The sequence below is a fragment of the Cornus florida genome, unplaced genomic scaffold, assembly GCF_030987335.1.
Source record: "Cornus florida cultivar Cherokee Brave unplaced genomic scaffold, ASM3098733v1 CherokeeBrave_3.0.0_Hap2_Chr11, whole genome shotgun sequence".
In the NCBI taxonomy this organism is placed as follows: Eukaryota; Viridiplantae; Streptophyta; class Magnoliopsida; order Cornales; family Cornaceae; genus Cornus; species Cornus florida.
This window is the reverse complement of record NW_026775581.1, coordinates 69,262,706-69,274,371: the sequence shown is the minus strand read 5'-3', so window position 1 is coordinate 69,274,371 and position 11,666 is coordinate 69,262,706. Positions and strand designations below refer to the sequence as shown.

The following is an 11,666-nucleotide window of genomic DNA, read 5'->3' as shown; positions in this document are numbered from 1 at the left end:
ATGAACAGCAGTTCACATGCTTATCTCTCTTTGCACCGGAGGAGGTGGATACAGAGGAAAAGAAGCGCAACAGTTTCGTCAAAGGACTGATGTGGTCTATCAAGAGAGCTATTACTGGTAGTCCAGCCTACACTACTTATGCTCAAGTGGTGGACGCAGCTTTGCAGCTTTATCAGCTAAATGAGGATTTCAGACAGACTAGGGCTGAGAAGCGGGGTGGCAAAGACTTTGCTAATCAGCCAGCTGAGAAAGTGAATGATAATGGGAACCGACAGAATGATAAGGGCAGATTCCAGGGCCAGCAGCCTTGGAAGAGGCACAAGGGTAATTCAGAAGTTCAGAGAGAGGGAGTTTCCACTCCGCAGACTGGAGCACCTCAGACTGGACAGGGACAGCTACAGGGTAATCACCAGGAGGGGCAGTCAAATATATTTAGGGGACATTGCTATAAGTGTGGAGATTATGGGCATTCAGCCAAACGGTGTCCTGGGTTGGCTCAGAAACAGTATGGGCAACAAGGACAGTGGCAACCATTACCTACTCCACAGATTTCACGTGTGCAGGCTCAGACATTTCCGGCCTTACCAGCACCACCGCCACTGCAGGGATAGCCTATACAGCAGTTGCATCAGGGCATGGTGTACAATGCCACACCTTGTAATGCATGGGTACCTCAGAAGAATTGAGGGTATGTTTTCTATTTTAAGGTAGATGTAGAAATGACTTAGTAGATATAAATGCATCATGTTCATTAGTATCTGGATGGTTTTGGCTTATGATGGTGATATATATTTATACATATATATACAAATCATTGACTGTTAGTATATTACACAACTAGGTGTTTTAGGAATTTACACAATTGTGAGCATGTTATTATAGATATTTACATATTAGATATCTTACATGGCAAATAGTGGAATAAGGGAAATGAAAATTTGGGACAAATAATAGAAATTTCATTTCATGGATTCGTGAATTCCGAGGACGAAATTCCTTTTGTTAGGGGGGAAGAATGTAATACCCCGATATTTTAAAAAGGATTTATTAATTAAATTAATTTATATTATATTATTATTATTATTATTTTTAAATGATTTGTTTTATTTAATTAGGTGCTTGATAGTTGTGATTTGTTTTATTTAATTAAGTGCGTAGGTAAATTGTATTGTTTTAATTAAATTATATTTTGTAATTTTATTTGTTAAATTTATACGGTGTTTGATTTGTGGAATGCTAGTTAGTGAATTGTTTATTTGATTTGCGTGATTTTATGTTGGTGTAACTTTATTTAATTTCATTATGTTAGGTATTTAAGTTATTTGGATTGGGATTAAAGGAAGTTGGACCAACGGATGTGGTATTGGGCTTGAAGGAAGCCTTGTTGGGTTAATTAGTAAAGGCCCATGGTTGTGAGGATATTTAATAATTATCTTTGCATAATTATACCTATATAATTACATGTGTATATTAATTCATTATTAAATCATGTGGAGGGGTATATATGTCAATATAATTATATATTGATATATATAGGTATATATAATTTATTTAACTAATGGTTATATATGGAAGGTAATATATATATATATATATTTACATTAAAATATATGTATGTATATATATTATTTAAAAAATAAATATTATTTATTTTATATGATAATAATCCTAATGGGAAAAGGATTTAGGTTTTTGGATGTGTATAAATAGACACATAAGACTTTAGGGTTAGGAGTTTTTCCACGTTAGAAAAATAAGAGAATTAGAGAGAGAAGAAGAAGGGCTAGCGAAGAGGAGGCCGGATCAAAGAACGTAAGAGGAGACCAAATTTGGAAAAGAAAAGGCGAGTTCTTCTCTACTTCTCCTCTTAGAACTCATAAACTTATCACCTTGATTATCGAAATTATAATTTTATTTTATTAAATTAAATTATTATTCAGATTGGAGGAGCATATTTATTCTTTACAAAATTATAGAATTAAACATGTGAATATATGTATGCATTGTTCTGATAATTTAGATCTTGTATGTGAGGTTAGGTTAAGTTAATTAAATTTTATTTTTTTTTAAAATTTTTATATCTTGCGTTAACCTTGTATAGCACGATTAATTAAATTAAATGGATTTTAATTTAATTTTATATGTTCATTTATACCCAAAATAATAAATAAATCTTTTGGAATTTTCTGAGTTTTTTCTTAAAATTTTCTGGAATTAATTTATATTTTTAATGTTATTATAGAAATTATTTATATATACTGTTATATATAGAAATATGTTAAATTGTTTAACATATGACATTACTGGAGGCGGCTGTAGCAAATAGGGTGTGCAATCCAGTGTGGTGCGGCTTAGAGTAAGTTGGTGTAGCACTGATCTGGGCCATGGGTTAAGTTGATGAGTGATTAGAATAATCCTATGCTTCGCGGTGCATGGAGGGATGGTGCACTTGAGCATCTAGACCATTCATTAGGTCTGGTCAAAGGAGGGATTATCCAGTGTAGCGTGGCGTACCAAATCAACCAACAGCAACCAATTAGGAGCTGCCAACACGCGCCGAGAGTGGCTCAGGCGCGTGCAGGCGCGTGGACGCGCCTGCCGGTAAGGGGAAGCGCGTGGAGGCGGGTGGGAGTAGTCTAGGGGTATGTGGCGGCGCGTGAAGGCGCGTGGGGATGCGTGTGAGGTCCTGGAAAGTTACTTGAGACTCCGATGAAGTTCCAGTATTTATCTTAAGCTTGTTAGGGTTAAAATTAATCATTAGAGGGTGTGTTCTTGATGTTCTGAGAGCCTCAGAGTGTTACTAAGATGCCTAGTAGCATTTAGTGGTATAAATAAAATTAATTAAATATTTTTGCAATGAAAGGAGGGTAGATATGATTTTAAATAGTCAACGATTGGTATGGAATGTATGATACACACATATATATATATTATAAAATATATGTGTATATATATATTATTTAAGATTATTAAATATTATAAATCTTGTTTGGTATGACTTGATTCGTGTATGGTATGGTTGATTTAAAATCGTAATAGATACACGGTTATTAAATTAAGGACATGCTTATTATATGCATGTGAAGTCTATGTATAATTATACCTAGAGTTAAGTTTAAAGTTAGTACATGGTTGAATTGTAGGCATGGATGAGTTGCCAAAGGCTTTGATATACTGCCTTATTGGTTATGAATAAATTTCATATATGGGAAGCATGGTTGAATTGCTAATTAATTGTAAAAGTAAATATATTGAAGGAAGCATGGTTGAATTGCTAGTATATAAATAAATATATTTATAAATGGCATGGTTGATTTGCCGGTGCATATTTAAATCGCTATATGTGTAGATGACTAAATTACTGTTTAGGATGGAGTTAAGGTGAGTGGGGTTTACTTTATGAGAAAATTATAAAAAGGGGGGGCTTGGTCTAGGTATGACTAATAATTAATTATTGGTGAGTGGTTTTGACAATTTAATGCCCTATTAACAGATAGGATTCTTGTACTATATATATAAGTATTTATATATATTTGTAGCATCGTATATTAAAGTTAAAGCTTAATTAGGGATGGTTTTGGTAAAGATGATCTGTTTATTGGTTTTCAGAGGCTTGGTAGAGAGAACTTGCTCGTAGGGTTTAACCCGCGATTTATTTTTCAGGTTGTAGAAGGTCAAGTCTCAAGGTTGAGGATCCGCAGTTGGAGGACTTATCCATTCCTTCTATTTACTTAAAAGTAGGATATTAGTTTTGTTTCAGTTGATATTAGTACTTATTTGGTTGAAATTCTAAATAGTAACTTTTGGTTAAGGAGTCCTTGAGTTACGGGATTTCCGAGTTGTAACCATTTGGAAGTTATTAATGGATTTACTATTAATTAGATTTCTTCAGCGTTTTATTTTATTCTTTATTTCATTTTGTAATCCGTGCTTGTTTAAATACTTTAATTGGTTTGATATCCCCTGATTTTGTGCGCGGACTTGATCAACCCGTGTTCCGAAATTAGGGGTTATTACAGTTTTAGAATCTAAGTTTCAGTCTATTAAATTGATAAAACAGGTTTATGCAATTTTGCTTATCCAAACAGTACCCTGACTGATGTAGTTTAGCCCAACTAAGCATACACATTATTGAATAAAAACATGTTTAAAACACAGTTGTAAAACATAATCCAAAACTTAAGACCATGCAAAAGCATCAAATCTCCTCCGAACAGTGTCCTAACAGAGATATACAACAGATTTAATTGTCCGTTAATTCCAACCAAGCATACCTATAATTCAATAACAGAATGCTTAAACCTTAGCTACACAACATAATTTAAAACTTAGGGTCGTGTACAGGCATCAGATTTCTAAAACTGTCTGCACTTCAAATCAGTGGTTTAATCTTTCAAATACAGCCCTTGTTTAAACTTATGTTAATTCTATCCTTTATTCTAGAATATAAGCTTGCTTCTCCATTATTTTATAAGTCCTAAGCAGTATATTACATCATTCAATAGCCTTTAAATAGTTTTAGAAACTAAGATTTAACCAACCAGACCATTTAAAACTCAGTATACATGATATTTAAGAGAGAGAAGGCTCTGTGTTTCAAAGAGCCTTCTCCGAATAAGTAGAGCCTTCTCCATTCAAGTAGAGCCTTCTCCACTCAAGTAGAGCCTTCTCCAAATAAGTAGAGCCTTCTCCACTTTAAGTATACGTCTGTTCTTCTTCTGTTGTCTTCTCCGACTCCGGTGGTTTCCAGTCATTGAACTTAGTTTTATTTCAGGTTTTAAGATCCCATCCACATCTAAAGTAATCACAAGACAGAGTTATATAAACAAGAATTTAATTAAACATCAGTTTGTAATGCAACGACAATCAGTTTGCAATCTACCGTTTTCCTTAGACTTATTTTGCTGCATTCTTATGCTTAATCATGGATTAATGTTTTCGATAGTTTAACGGATTTATTCCAGACCCAACAACAATTTAAAACAGCCTAAACAAAGTTCCAAGAACCTATACAGACCAAACAGTGCACAGAAACAAAATTTGGTGCGTTCAATTGAGAGCAGGCTCATTCAAAACAAAGAGCCTGCTCAACTAATCTAGGAGCCAGCTCCTAGATGCTAGAGCCGGCTCCACCTTCCTTTGGAGCCGGCTCTAAGGTAGAAAAAGCCGGCTCCTCCTCTTCTTGGAGCCTGCTCTTCTCCCCTTAGTGCCGTCGTCCGTTTTGCTGCTTCTTCTTCGACTGCGGTGTTTTCCAGACCTCTGTAAGGTTCTTAATGGTTGTTCTAGGGTTCAATCTTAGTTCTAGGGTACTCTTAACCCACTGTTATGCAACCACAATCTGAACTAGACACAAGTCTTACGGCAACGATTACATAACTTCTGATAGCAACTTTAGACAACTTACAACAGATTTATTTAGTAAAACTCAAAACTGTTTTAAAATCTTGTTCTAGGGATTAAACTCATTCTCAGAATAATTGTAAGGCATCCAATCTTATTACTAATCTCATTAAAACAAGCTTAAACGTAAAAGACACAGATAGCAGAAAATCAACCAGTATGCAAAACAGTTAACTCACTGAGATCAAATAAATTCATATCTGCATGGAAAACATGTTATTATGTTTGTGTCAATCCATTTTATCTTTTATTAAAACCCTGAAGTCTAACCAGGCATGCACAGAACATGAATTAAGGGGAAAGAATAGAACAGAGACTTGCCTGCAATTTCAGAGTTTGAAACTGTAAATCACCGTCTCTGTAATATGTTTAGTTCCTAAATCGTAAGTCTGCTCCTCCAGTGCCTTGGTTCAACCCAAAAACACCTCTCCTTCCTCCTTCTTGGTCCAAACTTAATCCAGACCAAAACCTAGACCTCCTCTCTTTATCTTCCTCTCTGTCTCTTAATATCTCACTGTATCTTTGTTCTACCGAAAACCTACGTTTTGCTTTGTATTGTTTTAAACCCTAATCCACTGTAATATACATATATATAGGTTTAGACATTAAACCCTAATCCATATATAACCCGGCCCATATGTAAACCTAGGTTACAAATCAATGGCGGCTGCCTATGAAAATTATAAACCCAATGAAAAGCTATATAACAGTCACGTTGAGAACCAACTAAATCAACTATCACAAAATTAATCCAATTAAAATAATTAAATAAAACAATTAACTCAATCAAATTATTCAAGTAAATAATTAAAACAAATCTAAGTAAATCATTTATTTAAAAATAAATACATACTTAAATAATTAAACAAACCAAAACACATTACTCACATATTAAAAATGCAATAAAACTCAAAATTATCAAAATTAAATTCCCATTCTATCCTTTTGAAAACTAGGGGTATTACACTTGGCCACACTTCATACATGGTGAATGAATGCTAATGGAAGAATCAAAATGGAATTCCCACACCCAATGCAAACATGGTGAAGTAAAAACTCAATATTTTTCAATACATTCATAATATTCCATAAAGTCAAAAATTACATAGGATACAAATTACATGTCATTGGCCTCCGGCCTCATCTCATACATGTCAAATACATCGTAAAGAGTGTACTCATGTACACATTACATATATGGAATCAAATGTACACATGTTGACATATAAGACTACAATTGGCATTCCAAGCCAACCTTCACAAAAATGGAAGTCTCCAAGTCCATAAACCATCCAAGCATAATGAAGACCTCAACTTTGATTCTTGTACCTGAAATATGCTCCAGTATCGTAGGGGTGAGTAACATAAAACTACTCGTAGGAAATGAGCATGCATCAACCTACGTTTTACAAGTTTGCATGATTTAATCATTGTGGTTCATTCCACCTAACGTCTATGTCAAAGGTGAGACTCAAGGAACATCCTAGCTACCTAAGATCATTTCTAGCATCAATCACCTCATTCATGCAATTTTAGCAACATAGGTTCCTGCTTATATAAAGCAACAACATAGGAGCATGCTTACACAAGCAACAACATATAGATTCTCAAGATTATCAACTTGAAGTTTAAAATGCAACATCAACTAAATATAACAATTTAGCATAATTAGAATATCTAATACCACACATCAAGACATAGATTCTCTAAGTTATCAACTAGAAATGTAAAAGTGTGAAATCAACTAAATATAGCAATTTAGTATGGATGTACTTATGCTACATTTGGTGTGCAGGAATAGAATGGAATGAAATGCTCATTCCAACCATTTGTTTGTTTGGTGTGCAAGAATGGAATGGAATGACCATTCCAATGGAATGAAAATCCATTCCAGGGAATGAAAATCCATTCCATTATTAAACCTATGAAATGGCCATTCCATTCCATAGTAAGATTAAAGTTTTTTGTAATATTCCCAATAAGCCCTTCATCACATTCCAATAAGGCAAAAATATTTCTCATAGACCAAAAATCTTTCACATTTTTTTTTTTTTTACATTTCTCAAGATTCTTTATTAGACGTGGTAAAGGTCTTTCACCTTCCCCCTCTTCCGAATATACACAGAGCTGCCAATAAAAAGTTGCAGAACCTTTAACCAAATTGCAAGTATTAATCTCAATATATATATTTTTTTGATAAGTATGTATTAATCTCTTTATCTTCTGAGTTTATCACTTTTTTATTTTTATTTTTATTTTTTTATATTTGTGTTGAATCGTTTGTGTGATTTCTCCATCTTTCTCTCTTTGAACATTTACGTATGAAGCAACGATTATATAAAATAAAAATTAATAATCACATAAAATAAAATAAAAAAAAACAGTTTGGCCTATTGACCTACGACTTCAGTGCTCTAGTGGTTGATCTTTGTGACGGTAGAGAGGTTTATTAGCAAAATTCTTTAAATTGATTCCTTTCCAGAAGAGAGGCGTGTGATTGCTCTCTCTGCTATGGGAAAGACAACCGACAAGCTTTTACTGGTATTGGCCTATATTTTATTTTTGACTTTTCAATTGATCTGTTACATGATTATATCCTCGCATGGTATTTTATTTTACTGGTTATAAAGAATATATATGTATTCTTTATTCATTCCTTCCAGCAAGTTCTTGTAGGTTATTGATGCTATTGATAATTATTGATCTACAAAGATTTGAAAAGTTTGTCACTATAACATCTTTGTGTTTGTTTTCAAGTATTTGTCTAACAGTTTGGCCTCTTTCCATGTGGCAAATGCAGCATCTCGAACCTAGGATATGTTGCAAATGGAGTGGTTTCTTTTTAGTTTATGTTTGACTTTAAAATTATACAAATTTGACAAAATCATCATTCAATTTCTATGTGGAATAAGATACTGTATAGGCAATTTGGCCTTCATTGACAATGTTTGGAGTAAGAATTGCTTATTTAATTGACACAGAGAAGAATTCTTTTGAAAATTTGTTGCTATCACATACTGTTTATCTTTGTGCTCCCATAATATACACACACATACACACACACACACGCGCGCGCGCGCACGCACGTACTATCAAATAAATAAATTTTAGTAATGCCTTAGAGCTTTTACTACTAGAACTTGCAGCCTCTGTTAAATTTTAGCTTTAGTTGTTGAATAATTTGCTTTTTATTCTTATTTTTTGATCTATATTTAACGTTTATAATATTGCATCTCATAATTAAGTTTAAATTTATGCAGTTATGGCTCGTCTAAGTTTAAGGACAAGGAAGATGATAAGGAAAAAGAAATTAGTAGCAATAAATGTATTTAGATTAAATATATTATATGCGGTAAATTGGTGGTTTCATCTAATGTGTTGCTTATTAGACTTTTGTAATCAAAGGCGATCATTAAACTCGAGATATGTCGTCAACTTTTACTCAAATAGAGAAATTCTATACAAACTAGTTTATGCAAGTGATGTGACTTGCATAGAATAACTTAGGATGAATAGGCAAACGTTTACCAAATTGTGCTCCATGCTTAAAAGTATAGGTGGGTTAAAAGATACCCAAAATATGTTGATAGATGAACATGTAGCAATGTTTATTCACATTCTTGCACATCATGTCAAGAATCGGGTCATTAAATTTCGATTTCAGCGGTCAGGAGAAACTATCAGTAGGCACTTTCAAGATGTGTTGAATGCTCTCATGCGTCTTGAAGGACTCTTACTTAAGAAACCAGAGCCGGTTCTTGTTAACTCAACTGATGAGAAGTGGAAATGGTTTAAGGTAATTAATCTTTATTTTTATTTTTTTGAAAGAATATATCTTTTATTTATTAATAACCATAATGACTTATTTTTTTCTAAAAAAAAATTAGAATTGCCTTGGAGCTTTAGATGGGACACACATCAAGGTAAGGGTACCTATAAAAGATAAGCCTAGATATAGTACACGCAAAGGTGAAATTGCTACAAATATGTTAGGAGTGTGTTCACAAGACATGCAATTTATCTATATATTACCTGGGTGGGAAGGGTCAACTGCTGATAGTAGAGTGCTTCGAGAAGCAATGGACAAGAGAAATGGATTTAAAGTTCCTCAAGGTAAGACTTTTTTTATTAAAAAAAAATAATATTTACACTTCAACTAAATTTTAAATAGAATTTCCAATTAGTACACTTATACTTGTCACAAATATAGGTTACTACTATCTTGTTGATGCTGGGTACACAAATTGTCAAGGATTTCTTGCACCATATAGAGGACAAAGATATCATTTGAATGATTGGAGGGATGAACACCAACCTACTACTCCTCGAGAATTTTATAACATGAAGCATTCTTCGGCAAGAAATGTGATAGATAGATGCTTTGGACTACTTAAGATGCGTTGGGCAATTATGAGAAGTCCTTCTTTTTATTCGACTACAACACAGACTCGAATCATTTTAGCATGTTGTCTATTGCATAATCTTATAAGGTAAGAGATGTCTATAGACCCATTAGAGGAAAGTTTGGAAGAACAAGAACATGCTCTGAATGAAGTACATGGTGATTCAATTACAACAATCGAAACATCAAATAAGTGGAGTGCATGGAGAGATAATTTAGCAACCAACATGTTTAATGAATGGATGGCAGCTAGATAAGGGAGATGATAATTTTTCATATCAGTTTATGTTCTTTTTAAATTTATGTTTAATGAATGGATGGAAAATAGACAAGGGATTCAGATAATTTTTTTGAGAAACGTTTTTATTTTTTAAGAATTATTTTTCAATGTGACATGTTTCTTTTTATGCATAGGTTATTATCTATAATCAGTTATTAATTAATTTTTATATGTCTTGGTTGATATATTGGTGAAGTTTTTCTCTTTCAAATTTACATGTGTGAATGCATTTATTAGTTGTGAAAATTATATGTTATATATATCTTGTACATGTTAGGATGGAGTTTACACAAGATCAAATAAGAGGAGCAGGTAACAATAAACGGATGTGGACAGATGAAGAAGATATGAAGCTTATTGAGGCTCTTCTCGACTTACATAACACAGGTCTCTATAATGCCGATCGTGGATTCAAACCTGGCCATGTTACAGCTGTGGAGAAAATACTTGCAGTTACTTTGCCATATTCTTATTTAAAGGCAAACCCCCATATTAAATCTAGAATGAAAACATTAAAAACCCATTTTGTTACTGTGCATGATATGTTGCATGGGCCTAACACAAGTGGGTTTGGTTATGATAATTTGAACCATTGTGTGGTTGCTGAGAAATCTGTGTGGGATGCTTACCTACAGGTATTTTTTTGCCTTCATAATTTTATTTTTCTCTTTCATTTGTATTATGATATTCTTTCCTCTCTTTTTTTTCAAAATTTTGTATTATGATATTCTTATAATTGCTTTTTTTTTTATAGAGTCACAAGAATGCTGCAAAATTTAAAGACAAACCTTTTCCATATTATAAGGATCTATGCACCATATTTGGAAAAGACCGTGCTACCGGAAATGATGCTGAAACAGCTGCTGATGTTATGGAAAAATTGGATAAAGAACGGATGAACAAGGAAAATGATGATGTTGGAGATGGTTTAGATGATATTGACGCATCGATATCATTTATGCAATCTCCCACAATTGGAAAAACTCATGAAGTGAGCTCTAAAAATAAAAAGAAGAGGAAATCTCAAAGTGTCGCAGAATCATTGTGTGAAGTAGTGAAACAATCTTCAACTTTGATTGGCTCAGATATAAAATCAAGTACTGAACGCCTTAGCCAAGCTATTAAAGATGCTTCAATTAATGAGTTGAAAATTAGGCTACACGAAGAATTGATGAAGTTACCAAGTTTGAACAAAACCGATCGAGCAAAAGCTTTGGCTCAAATTGGTCGTGACCGTGACTTGATTCAAATTTTTTTCACACTTGATGAGGATATGAAGGAAGAATTGGTGAAGACAGTCATTTCGTGAAGATTTTACTTAGGTGACCCTTTTTGGATATTTGGCTAAGCAGGTTTTGAATTTTTATTATGAATGCTTTGGATAATTATCTGGTTAATTTTGTGATGGGTATGTGGCACTTTTTGGAGATATTTTGTTTAATTATTTTGATAATGCTTTGGACTCCTTAATATTAATTTGTTCCTGCAATGATATTAACTTATGATATTAGTTTGATTGTGACCCATAATGAAAGAAAGACTTACCTAACAAGTATAGATTGGGTAAGAGACCTGGTCATTCTC

At 33.3% G+C, this 11,666-nt stretch overlaps 1 protein-coding gene across 1 annotated transcript; it reads left to right on the top strand.

Annotated features, from left to right (window-relative positions):
- The first annotated feature begins 9,004 nt into the window (after positions 1–9,004).
- LOC132281246 (uncharacterized) lies at positions 9,005–11,391 on the top strand. Its single transcript, XM_059782969.1, has 5 exons — positions 9,005–9,196; positions 9,288–9,513; positions 9,611–9,890; positions 10,360–10,717; positions 10,837–11,391. Exons 1-5 carry the CDS (start codon positions 9,005–9,007, stop codon positions 11,389–11,391), a joined length of 1,611 nt encoding a protein of 536 aa, XP_059638952.1.
- Positions 11,392–11,666: the final 275 nt, after the last annotated feature.

Bases quoted from the DNA above. Each gene is read 5' to 3' on its own strand.
- LOC132281246 (XM_059782969.1), top strand. From the start codon at position 9,005: ATGTTTATTCACATTCTTGCACATCATGTCAAGAATCGGGTCATTAAA. The intron at 9,197-9,287 runs GTAATTAATCTT...AAAAAAAATTAG, and splicing joins AGAAGTGGAAATGGTTTAAG to AATTGCCTTGGAGCTTTAGA. The intron at 10,718-10,836 runs GTATTTTTTTGC...TTTTTTTTATAG, and splicing joins TGTGGGATGCTTACCTACAG to AGTCACAAGAATGCTGCAAA.